Here is a 13,670-nt window from a genome sequence, read left to right on the forward strand (position 1 = left end):
AACGACTGTTTCACTTCCGTCTGATACTGACGCACATACACACCCCCACCCAGCACACACACTTAAGTAAAGGAAGTCCACCGATTTCAAATGTTTAATGAGCAACAAATCTTCGCTTAACACATTAACATGGGCCATTAAGGAGTCATTTTGCCTGACTGCAAAACTTGGGAATGGCACAGACCCTGCGCTGGGTTCATGGTGATAAACTGGCCAAATGAAAGCGCATCTGCATATCAGTGCAGCATCTCCCTCTCTGACTCTCAGATATTACATTTCCATCCCGTCCCCCCGGGGCCACAGGCAGACTGGCCAGTTACGGTCCAACTGGACCTGGCGCATTACTGACCTCTTCAAGCAGCCCCCGCTCCTCCACTATACAGAGGGAATTCAGAGGACACATGTGCACACACACACACACACACACACACACACACACACCACAGGTCTATCTACGTAGAGTGTAGCCAGGACTAGATCAGTATAGATTCTGTGAGTACATCAGAGTGTGGGTCAGGTTTAGGCTTGTAATCTCTAACATATAGAGAATAATCTCATAGGAGGTACCGTAGAGCGTCACCACATCCCCACAGGTGTCCTCTGTGTGACACATGACGACTCCATCATTGCTATCCCACTTAAGTTGAGCTGGCTCTTGAGCATAAGAAACGCCATCACTAATAACCGATTATTTACGAGCACATGGCAATTACCGTAGATGATGACTGACCAGCTCTGACCTGGTAGAAATATAGTGTTCCACATAGCATCCCTCAGGCCGCCTCCACAGCTATGCACACATACACACACACACACACACACACAAATATACACATATACACAAATACACACACACACACAGGCTGCTTCTGCAGCCCTGCTCCAAAGAGGGAGACAGGAAGTGGACATGGACGGGTGTTCCTGGCCCTGACGCACTCAGCTGGACAGAGTGGCATCAGTGGAGGCCAAGTCCCCCACACACGCACACACACACACACACACACACACACACACACACACACACACACACACACACACACATACACACACACACACACACACACAGAACAGATTGGACTCATCCAGCTTTGGCCCTGATCTGGGCCTACCTACACGCACACCCTCAGCCGCATGTGGTGACCTCACTGGAGGCCAAGTCGCACACACACTCACACACACACACACACACGGACACACACTCAGCTGGAGAGATCACACTGGAGGCCAAAACACACACACACACACTCTCTCTCTCTCTCTCTCTCTCTCTCTCTCTCTCTCTCACACACACATACACACACACACTCTCTCTCTCTCTCTCTCTCTCTCTCTCTCACACACACACACACACACACACACACTCAGCTGCACTGGGTGACCTCACTGGAGGTGGCGTCAGACTCCAGTTCCACTGCGCTGCTCCAGATGCTCTGTCCCACGGAGGGAAACGCCACACGGACATGCCAATAGAACACACACACACACACACCCACACACACACACACACACACACACACACACACACCACTCACAACACAAACACCATTCACAACACAAACACACCACACAAAACACACACGCACACACACACACACAGATACCACTCACAACACACACGCACACAAACACACACACCACTCACAACACACATGCACACACACACACACACACACAACACACACACACACACTGGCCCGACTCTCGCTCAGGAGGATTTGGGCCACTTCTGGCCCGGCTCAGAGCCGAATCAGAACCTCGGAGGGCGGGTGGGAGGGTGTGGAGGACCACACAGCGCCACAGAACCCTGCCCAGCTCGGCCCGCCACCAAACTGGGTCAAACCACAAGGAAGCCGCCGCTCTTGGCTGGATTAGGCACAGGCACTGGAGCCAGGCCGGAACAGCCAGCCACCATGGTATTGGGCACACACACACACACACACAACATCTAGACACACACACACACACACACACACACACACACACACACACAACATCTACATACACACACACACACACACACACACACACACACATACTGTACACATACACCCATTTTCCCTCTCTTTCTCATACACAAACAAATGGTTACACTGGCACACAAATGCACGCATGCACCAACTAATGTAGGGATAGAACTCAAGAATGTTCACCCAAACACCACACCACACCACACCACAAACACACAGACACACACACACACAACAAAACACAACAAGGATAGGTCACACAAACATAGTACACACGCACACACATGCAAACACAAACACACAACGAAACACAACGACAGGTCACACAAACAGAGAGAGCATCTGTGTAGTTCTCCGATAAATAGTGTCTGTCTTCATGCCTTTTTGCGGCTAAGAGCTGAACTCTTGCCTGGTTTCCATTACAGCCTTACGCAAAACTTCACTGATATTTTCAACAAGTTGAAAGAACACAATTGTGAATGGTCGGTGTTTCCATTGAGGGAAGCCATGCAAAACATGCCCCTTTTTGAATGTGTTTAGTGCCATGTGACAGGGATGTAGTGGTAAAAAAAGAGGTGGGTAAACTATGAATTCTTTGATCACGGTAAGGTTGACTGCACTATGCGGTATCATATTTTAAAAAAACAAAAAACATGCAGAACATGTTTGATGATGGCGGAGGTATTAGTCCAATGTTGATAACCATACAAGTGGTATTACATTACATTACATTGGAATGTTAAAAGTTGCAATTGATGAATGAATGAATGAATCTTTTCAGAGGTGGATAAACTCTAAACTCTAATAGATACAGACGGTTAGAAGGTTGCCGCCCATATATCTATGGTTGCCGCCCCCTCTGTGGGGGAAAACATGCTAACATCGCACAGTGAAAGTGAATGGGCGAACTCGCTAACAGTTACACTTTATATATTCGTTTTACTTTCAAATGCAGCTCTGCTTGTTTCTGAACACAATGATGTGAAGGAATTGTGTTTAACTGTCCAGTGTATGCTAACAACTTAACTCACTCTCAGTTTCCCAATTTTGATGACAAGCTTCGCTGGAAGCTAATATTCGATGGTAGCTTCATTAGGTTGCTAACTAGCTAACTTTAATATCATCAGTTTAACATAACCAACGTACACATTACGTATTAAAACTATTCCCACGGACATTGTAGGAAATGTACATTAATTTGAGAATACATTTAGATGCAACTTATGTGTATGTGGTGTTATGCCATAAGACTTAGCTTGCTATACCGAGCTACTCAGTCCGGCCATTGACACCAGTTCTACAATGGGTGTACTCGAGACAGTTCTGGCTATTTAACTGGAATTAGCAAAATGAGGGAACTTAATGTTACTCTTAACCTCGGTGATACAGAGATAACTATCAGTCCAAACGTGGTTTAGCCGTTTATTGATCTTTGTTAAAATATTTAATCTTTTTAAAGGTGTTTTCTGTACTCACACCGTCCACCTCCATTAGATTGCATGGAGTGGAAACGAATGTTTTCCCCCACGGGGATGTTTCAGCCATGGTAACCACGGTAACTGGGGGCGGGAACCATGAGTATGACGAGATGCCGTCTGTATGTATAAGAGGTGGATAAACTCTAAACTCTAATAAGAGGTGGATAAACTCTATTTCTGAAATGTCAGAGGTTAAACTGTGCTTAGCCTCCACTGCATCCCTATATGGGACTCATCAAAATGTCTACTTACAAAGTTACGATTGAACTTTTGTGGAATAGTGCTATATCAGTGTGTCTGAAAGAAAGCCTCCTACAAGCGGATAAACTGTTTTGTTTATACGCACTATACTCTCTCTCTCTCTCTCTATTTCTCTCTCTCTCTCTCTCTCTCTCTGCACACTACATCTGCTTTACCTGTTAAATCTGCTGTCTGCCGTCCTGGCAGGACTTACGACACGCTAAAAATAATGACTTACGGTAGAACTCCCTGTCCTCTTTTAGCCAGGCCCCCTCCGCTCTAATATGCACTTATTATAATTACATGCTTTGATATGGATGCCAGAAGGACTGACAGACACAGAGACGAGTATCCTCTGCAGATCTGACCCAGCACAGTATTGACTGAGTGGGAGAAATATTTCAGTACTGTCTGCAATGGAAATAGTTTCAGACTGCATTTACTTTTTGTTTGTTGCGGAAAATGAGCACACATGTAGTTGTCGTGGCAATCAGAACTTTCATCAAAGTTTACGTAATCACAGGGTCACATGGTTAGTGGCTATCTGAGGCTATCGAGAGGTCACTTTGAGAGCTGTGGTAGGACTTACCTGTCTGACCAGCAGACATTTGGCCTGTTCCTCTGCCTCAGCTGGGACTGTGGACTGCAGCGTCCGCGTCTCCAGGGGAAGAGTGGAGACCTGAGAGAGAGAGAGAGAGAGAGAGAGAGAGAGAGAAAGAGAGGTGTTTATAAGACTCTTAAAAGACACAACGCAGTAGAGAATCCACACAAAGACATTGGCCTACCAAAACAGAGAGAGCGAGAGAGAAGAGAGAGAGAGAGAGAGAGAGAGAGAGAGAGAGAGAGAGAGAGAGAGAGAGAGGGCGAGAGAGAGAGAGAGAGAAGACGCAACTTTCGAGTGACCTTGCATTACACCGGACACGGTATGCTAAGTGCCTAACTCTAGTGCTTTGGTTGGACCCAAACCAAAGTATATTGAACCGGAGTGGAGAGAGCCAGTTTGCCACAGACTCATCTTGATACAAACAAACAAATGAGAAAACAAAAATATCATGGATGAAGTCATTGAGAAAAGGAGATTGCATCTGTTGTTGTTGTTGCTGCACCAAAACACTCAGGCACACACAGAGAAAGCCCAGTCAGGGACATGTTTACGGATGCACTTTTATGCAATGACCATGATGGTAATGGGGTTTCTTGTTTTTTGTTTGTTTTGTTTTTTGCATAATTCCTTCACCATCCTCGTGATCTGGACCCAGTCTCCCCAGGACCACCCTGCTGAGCCATGCAACTTGTGTCCTCAGTGCTACACTGAAGACGACCAATGAGACATGAGCTTTCTACGTGGGTCATCCAATGAGAAATTAGCGCTATGCACTGGTCAACCAATGAGTGATGCGCTCTGTCTGCTGACCACCCAATGAAAAAGAGCTCTCTACTGGACACTCATTTTTTAAGATCATACACAGAACAGAAGCATCTAAACGCCACCTCCATCAAAAATGAGATAATGATGTTGAGTGAATCGATTTGTAGGCAAAAACTTAACACATTCTCATTTAAAAGAAAAGTGGTCAGACGGATTTAGAGAGATTTTGCATCTCTTGAGATACTTCTGCGTCTGAACATATTATGTGTGTCTGAGCGCACACCATGTGCTGCACTGAGCATTTACCATGCGCTGCTCTGTGTACTATAACTTGGCTAATGGTCCTCTGACATACAGGAAATGATGTGTCTGTGTTTGGGGTGCGATCGCTAACGTAGCTAATGCTCCGTTGGCATACTGCTCTGTGTGCTGTTTCTGTGTCTGTGTCTGGGCCGAGTTTGCTAGAATAGATCTGGAGTGCAGATATCAGCAGTGCACAGCAAAAGCCCTGCAGGCATTTCTGCAAAGGACCTGTAAGCAGGAAAAAAGACCTGCAGGTCGCTCTTCTATCAGCAGATCCGGTCTCGAGCTACAGTATACTGTCAGGGATGATTGCATCGCTTATGTGAGTCCACACTTGTCCACGTCCAATGGCTAATCAGCTAACGCAGCCTCTCTGCGCATGGCAACGGAGAGCCTTGTGACTGGTGTAGGAAGTGGGCCCACACAGGCCACCGTCAGAGGCTAATCTACCCTGTGGGAGTCAGCGGTCTCGTCTCACTGACTGACTGACTGACTGACTGATGCAGTTTGGTGCTCTGCTGTTTTAGGTGCATGTCAGCAGGTTTAACATGAAGTGGAAACAAGCTGGCATATTGTGTACACAGAACAGGAGGTTCGTGGTAACTTGCACCATGTCTTTACAGAGTATATGCAAAGTAATTATGGCCTTGTTGTAGTAGAAATATTTCATAATTTTCTTTACTGTAGTCACGGCCCCAGTCTTTGCTCACACCACAACCTGGTCAACCAACTGCCCGTGTGAGTGACCCTTTGCTCATTTGATGATGATGCAACTGCACTTGTGACTTTTGGCTTTCTTCTGGACACAATCCAGAGAGGACACAACGCCTTAAATGCGGAGAGAACACACAGCGCGGGAAGTCAGGCGGGCTGCCGCCCTAAGCAGTACACATCATGTGCTGACCTCCGGCTGTTGTCTTGAAACTGTTGTCAGCTAATACACGTCTTACCATGGAAGGAAGAGGAATACCAGTGCAACGCAGATGTCTTCTTTAGTACAGTAATTTCCCCACATATAAGCCACATTGTGTATAAGCCGCATTGTGTATAAACCGCAGAACAGTGTTTTATGCAAGTGAAAATAAATAAAACCATATTAACACTATATTAACTGCCCCTTGTATTAACCTCATAGCTGAAGAGATTTAGCAAAATCAATGTATAAGCCGTGGCTAATAGTCGGGAAATTACGGTATTTGCTCTGATGAAGACGTTTGTAATGTCAAAACGTTAGTCAATGTTTTGCACCTTTTAAATAAATACTAAAGAAGACATCTGCGTTGCACCGGCATCCCTTTTCCTTTCATACACTATCTGTCCTGGCCTGGTTGCACACACACACACACACACACACACACACACACACACACACACACACACACACACACACACACACACACACACACACACACACACACACACACACACACACACACACACACTCTGTCCTGGCCTGGTTGCACCAGATTGTCGCACAACTGCAGAAGCGTGGAGAACTTTCCTTTGTTTGCTGACATGTCTTACCATGTTTGCAATCTCTAAACCTGCCTTTGTCTGCTTGCATTGATTTTTTTCTTACTTCAGCCTACTGTACCTCTGATTCTGGTTACTATTACATTAGCGTCTAATAGTATATCAATTCTCATCATTAGTAAATATTTCAAAGATCTAAGTAGACAACAAAACTGCTACTGTGGTGGACACCAAAACCCCTCAACACATCTCTTGGGTTTCAGTTGTTGACTTAGTATGTGCACTGACACACGCATTTGGTGTGATTGTGGTGGGGGATTGAGTAACACACTATTCAGTCAGACCTGCAGCCAACGAAGATAAGAGAGCCATGAAGCAAGAGCTGAATGACACAGCCAATCACGAGAGAGCCATGAAGCAGAGGTGAACAATGTAGCCAATCACAAGAGAGCCATGAAGCAAGAGCTGAATGACACAGCCAATCACAAGAGAGCCATGAAGCAGAGGTGAACAATGTAGCCAATCACACGAGAGCCATGAAGCAAGAGCTGAATGACACAGCCAATCACAAGAGAGCCATGAAGCAGAGGTGAATGACACAGCCAATCATAAGAGATGAATGATGGTGGTGCATTAGCAGAATGCTGGATGTGATATACTGTAGGCTACTTCAATTAGAGTGATTGGATTAGAATGACCACTGCAGCACAACCAAACCTCCCTGGGCAGGATATACTCAACATTCTCCCTCTCTCTCTCTCCTTTTTCCCTTTCCTCTCTTTTACTTTTCTCATTCTCTCCCTTCATCTTTTTTCCCCTTTTACTTTCTCTCCCCTCAGAGTTGGCTCGTGTACTTTAACGTGATGAGACTGGGCATTATAACGGTCTAATTAAAAGAGCAGCATTTGAACTAGTGGTCTGTGGAAACGCATTAGCTTGCAAATGAACATGCTAACGAGCACAGGTTGAACAAATCCCAACAGCTTACTGTAGATGGAGAGCGAGTGAGAAAGAGAGAGAGAGAGAGAGAATCTGTGCAAATGTGTGTGGTTTTGTGCTTACTGCTTAGGCTACATATTTGCACAACCATCAGTCTCCTTTGCAAGCATAAGCTATGCAGCCAGCCAAACGTCTAATGACAAACAGGCATCTAATGAAAACAGATGACCATAATTAGTCCGCTTCTTCATATACAGCACCATTTCTTCTTGTCAAACTTTATTAAATGATGCTACACACAGCCCACACGGACAACTGGCCTTGCTAAACCATGTTCCTGTCGCAAAACATACCAACAACAAAAGGGAGGTTACATCCTGTAACAATAACAGTAACACACACTCTACACTGTATAAAAGTGTTTCCCACATGGCTACATGTCGATACAACTCGTAACATTATAACTTGCTTTGGTTTAATTGGCTACTGGCTTGAACCGGCTTGGTTCTGCATGAGGAGGAAGAGGAGGGTCGGTCCACTGAGCAGAGCTGTCTAGTATTACTGTTTGGAGGAGTTACCAGGGTAACACGCCCCTCCCACTGAAACAGCTCCATGGGCCTGAGTTGTTTATGTTAGTCCATGTCCGACCTCCCTGATACAATCCATGCAGTCCGTGCCAGCAGCCTCTCTTTACAGATCACTCACGCACACACACATGCATACACACACGCACACACACGCACACACACACACACACACACACGCATGCACACATGCGCGCACGCGCACGCACGCACGCGCACACACACACACACACAGACACGCACACACACACGCATTCAAACACACACACACACACACACACACACACACACACACACACACACACACATAATCACACACATAATCACACACACACACACATAATCACATACTGTACACACCCACACACACACACACACACACACACACACATAATCACACACAGACACACACACACACACACACACATCCATCCCTGACGGTGCGGCCCCATCACAAGTTTGGGGTGTTGATGTTAGCCCATCTCCAGGCCCCCTGATGTAACCAGTGTGCTCTTCTCCAGGTCCTTTGTTTATGCTTTCACTGGGTCTGTGTGTGTGCTTGTGTGTGTGTGTGTGTGTGTGTGTGTGTGTGTGTGTGTGTGTGTGTGTGTGTGTGTGTGTGTGTGTGTGTGTGTGTGTCATACAAACAAGTCAGCTTTTTAGTCATGTGTGAGTCTCTTTGTGTTATATTGTCATGTTATCAGGTCATGCAAACACTTCAGCGTTAATGTCAGCCTTAACTACACCACAGCCTTTGCTGCGCACGACTGTGTGTGTGTGTGTGTGTGTGTGTGTGTGTGTTAGATACCCATGCGAGCAAGTCAGTCATAGTATCAGATTTAACTTTGACACGTTTGTAGCATACACTGTATGTGTGTGTCTATGGATGTGTGTGTGTGTGTGTGTGTGTGTGTGTGTGTGAGAGAGAGTGAATGTGCCACAGTAAATAACTCAGGTCAGGAAATGGAAAGTTCAGGCCCATAAAGTGCTTCCCCACCATTGACTTCAGCTGCTTCATCTTTAGACATAAAGCAGGACATTTATTAGCCCATCCTGCTGGGTCTGCTCCACTCACACTCACACACACATGCACGCAAGCAAACACACGCACGCGCACACACACACACACACACACACACACACACACGCGCAAACGCACACATACACACACCTCATTCTGCAGGACTTCCCCCTACTGCAGATAGCAGTGACACAGCCACTGCACCACATCCTCTAAGACACACCGAGGAAGCAGTGCAGCTATTAACACGCTCATGCGCACACATGCACACACACACACACACACACACACATACACACACACGCACAAGCACAAACACACACACACACATGCACGCACATCAACATCACCGCATTGCTTGTGCAACCAGAATTAAACTCACACTAGCCCTGCTTCACCTCGACGGGCAGATCCACTTTTACTTATATACTGTTTTAACTCTGTGTGTGTTTACGTGTTCATGTGTATGTATGTGTGTGTGTGTGTGTGTGTGTGTGTGTGTGTGTGTGTGTGTGTGCGTGCCTGTTCCTTATGTTTACCACTACTGTAGCTTAGCGCAGCTAGATCTGTTTTTAGTTTTATACTTTGTGTGTGTGTATATATATGTGCGTGTGTGTGTGTGTGTGTGTGTGTGTGTGTGTGTGTGTGTGTTTGTGTGGTTGTATGTGTTTGTATGGTTGTATGTGTGCCTGTAGATGATGCGCACCACTAGCTCAGCACAGCCAGATCTGTTTTTACTGCTAAACTGTGTGTGTGTGTGAGGTTCTATGTGTTTGTGTGTGCTCATGCGGGGTGTGTGTGACTGTGTGTGTCTGTGTGTGTGTGTGTGTGTGTGTGTGTGTGTGTGTGTGTGTGTGTGTGTGTGTGTGTGGTTGTATGTGTTTATACGTATGTGTGTGTGTGTGTGGCTAGATCTGTTTTTTTTTTACTGTCGTTGGTGTTTCTGCTCAGCGTCCAACAGGAGCCAGCCATGTAGACCAAGCAGAGCAGCTATGCAGCTTACATCACTCACTGCACGGGTGAGCCAGCCAGCCAGCCCAGCTCCTCAGCTCTCTCCAGCTCTGGCTGACTGCTGCTGTCTGGAGGTCGAGACCTCAGAAGGAGGAGGGATAACACAGTCCACTGCTCAGCAATGCACAACTCAGGACTTCAACGACCACTGACCAGAAAGTCCCCAAAAAACATCCCCCACTCCAGCTCCTCTGCCTCTGTCTCTGTCTCTGTCTACCCCCCTACCTCAATTCAGTGTGGCCACAGCTAATTGTACTGTAAATATAGTGTGTGTGTGTGTGTGTGTGTGTGTGTGTGTGTGTGTGTGTGTGTGTGCCTGTTTTGTTAAGGTAAGCAGCCACTGTGCAGAATAGGCCAAAGCCTCACCAACATGTATCAAGAAGCACTATCGGATGATAAGCAATCGAGGTTTTTACGCATATCCACCCTAGTTCCATAGCCAGAACCAGCTCATATCAAACAAGGAAATGAAATGACAGAAATAGCATTTGACCAGACAGGAAAAAACACAAGCTGATGTGTTTGTGATGTGATAGTCATGATTTGCACTGGCAGTAAAGTCATCTTTTGTACTCATAGTTGTCAAGTTGTGCTTTTGTACTTATGTCAAACCCATGTTTTATACTTACTGTAAAGTTGTGTCTTCTTGTACTTACAGTAGTCGTGTTTTGCACTTACAGTAAAGTTGTGTTTGGTACTTACAGTAACGTAGTGTTTGCCACTTACAATAAAGTCGTGCTTGGTACTTACAGTAACGTCGTGTTTGGCACTTACAATAAAGTCGTGCTTGGTACTTTTAGTAAAGTTGTGTTTGCACTTAAAGTAAAGTTGTGTCTTGTGCTTAAAGTAAAGTTGTGTTTGGAACCTACAGTAAAGTCATGTTTGGCACTTACAGTGAAGTCGTGTTTTGGTACTTACAGTGAAGTCGTGTTTTGGTACTTACAGTAAAGTCGTGTTTTGGTACCTACAGTAAAGTCGTGTTTGGAACTACTTACAGAAAAGTCATTTTCAGGGAAGAGAAGCAGGTCCTGATGGGGGTCCTCCTTAAGCTCCGCCTCCAGCTCTGAGATCACCGCCTCATAGTCCAGAGGGTCAATCAGTTTCGGCTTCTCCTGCTGAACACACAAGAACACACACGTCAGCATCGCTGAACCATAACACACAAACAGACACACACATCAGCACTTTTGAATCATAACACTGATACACACACACACACACAGCCACACATGTCAGTGTTGCTGAACCGTAACACATGCACACACGCACGCATGCACCCACGCACGCACGCACGCACGCACGCACACACTCAGGTAACACACATTTGGACGCTGGCCAGCAGGGCCTACTCATTCCCTCCGCTCCTGCAAATCCTGGTCACTGCCCTCCAGTTCCATCTAACATGAGGTCAGCACAGCCCTGCCCAGCGCTGTCTAGCAGAGTCGGAGAACACTGACACCACTCCGAAAGATTTACAGCCGACTCGGCAGAAGCGTGTTTATATTTCGAGCGCGCGGTTCTGAAATAAAACCCTGCGCTTGCGATATCCAAAACACACGGGCCCGTTACTTAGCAACATACGAGGCGAGCGGACCAGATGAGACGGGCCTAAAAATGAACGCGAGAGCGCAGGAGAAGCGAACGAGGGACGGAGGGAGGGAGGGAGGGAGGGAGGGAGGGAGGAAACTAAACATAGGCATGATTCAGGGGCGGAAACCCAAAGCCCAGGCAGCTGCCTCAGCTTCCAGTGTGTCCTCTGAGTCACTCACACACACACACACACACACACACACACATACACACACACACACACACACACACACACACACACAGGCCACAGAAAATGGAGGGAACACAACCTTGGGTTCCACACAGAGCCTGAGGACGCAACACTGGACCACACACACACACACACACACACACAAACACACACACACACACACTAAACCTGAGCTTCCAATGTATCTTCTGAGTCATTCACACACTCCACAGAAAATGGAGGGAACACAACCCTGGATTCCACACAGGGTCTGAGGATGCAACATTGGACCAGAGAGGGCCTGGGTTTGATGTCAAACACACACACACACCAACACACACACACACACACACACACACACACACACACACACACACACACACACACACACACACACACACACACACACACACACACACACACACACACACACACACACACACACACACACTAAATGTGATGCACATGTGTGTGACGCAGGACCAGGTTGAAGTCTTCATCTGAAGTCATACTGCATTACTACGCTCCACAAAAGCACCCTGCTGACTTGCACACAGCACTTGTATCCAGTATACTAGAGGACCTGTACACAGTGCCACTGATACTACTTCACACTCATGTCAGCATACTCCTATTTCATTCAATAAAGAAAGCACAACTTCAGAAGTACTGCTAAGAACTCAAGCACATGCTAATATGCACATGCACCTACACACACACACACGCACGCACACATGGCATGCATGCACGCACATGTCATGCACACATACACATTCACTCACACACACACACACACACACACACACATGCCATAGATTAGTCTGCGTGTATCATACGCTAATAACCTACAGACCGATGGATGTGCCATACAGTAGATTACCAATCTGTGTGTGCTGCATCTGCATTCTCCTGTGCACAACTTCAATTCCTCGAGGAAAAAGACCACTCCTCAAACATACCCAGTGTCTTTGCTGTGCCCTCACCCACTTATTCCCTTTCCTGTCTTCTTCAATTAAATACGACAAAGCCAGCCAACCAACCAAGCGTTACAGTGGCAGCTGAACTATGGTTGAGAACTTAACCAAAGACCTAAAGAGAGTCATTGACCCCCGATGGTGTATCAATTGTGTATATTTTATTCATATGGAAACTGAAACTCTGTCCTGTTGAAGGATAATGTGTGAGTCATGAATGTGATTGAGCAGACAACTATGCACGCGCACAAACACACACGCACACACACACACACACACAAATAAACACACAGAAACAAATGAACACACAAACACGCACACAAATAAATACAAACAAATAAACATACAGAAACAAACACACAAAATAAAAACACACACACGCACACAGTGTCATGAGTGATGATGTCTCCTGCAGAAGCCTGCTCAACGCCCCCATGTGTTTTTCCATGTTGGTCCAACCAGGATACACATCTGCGACCACCACCGCCCATTGCGGTCATGGAGAGAGATGGAGACAGGCTGTGTGTGTGTGTGTGTGTGTGTGTGTGTGTG

At 46.3% G+C, this 13,670-nt stretch overlaps 1 protein-coding gene across 1 annotated transcript in view; it reads right to left on the minus strand.

The window, feature by feature from the left end:
* The window catches only part of dock10 (dedicator of cytokinesis 10), a 91,387-nt gene that overhangs the window by 62,060 nt on the left and 15,657 nt on the right, over window positions 1–13,670 (minus strand). Inside the window, 2 exon segments of the mRNA XM_062552066.1 lie at window positions 4,275–4,364; window positions 11,381–11,500. Coding sequence (XP_062408050.1) covers window positions 4,275–4,364; window positions 11,381–11,500 — 210 coding nt within the window.

The sequence above is a fragment of the Sardina pilchardus genome, chromosome 13, assembly GCF_963854185.1.
Source record: "Sardina pilchardus chromosome 13, fSarPil1.1, whole genome shotgun sequence".
NCBI classification, from domain to species: Eukaryota; Metazoa; Chordata; class Actinopteri; order Clupeiformes; family Clupeidae; genus Sardina; species Sardina pilchardus.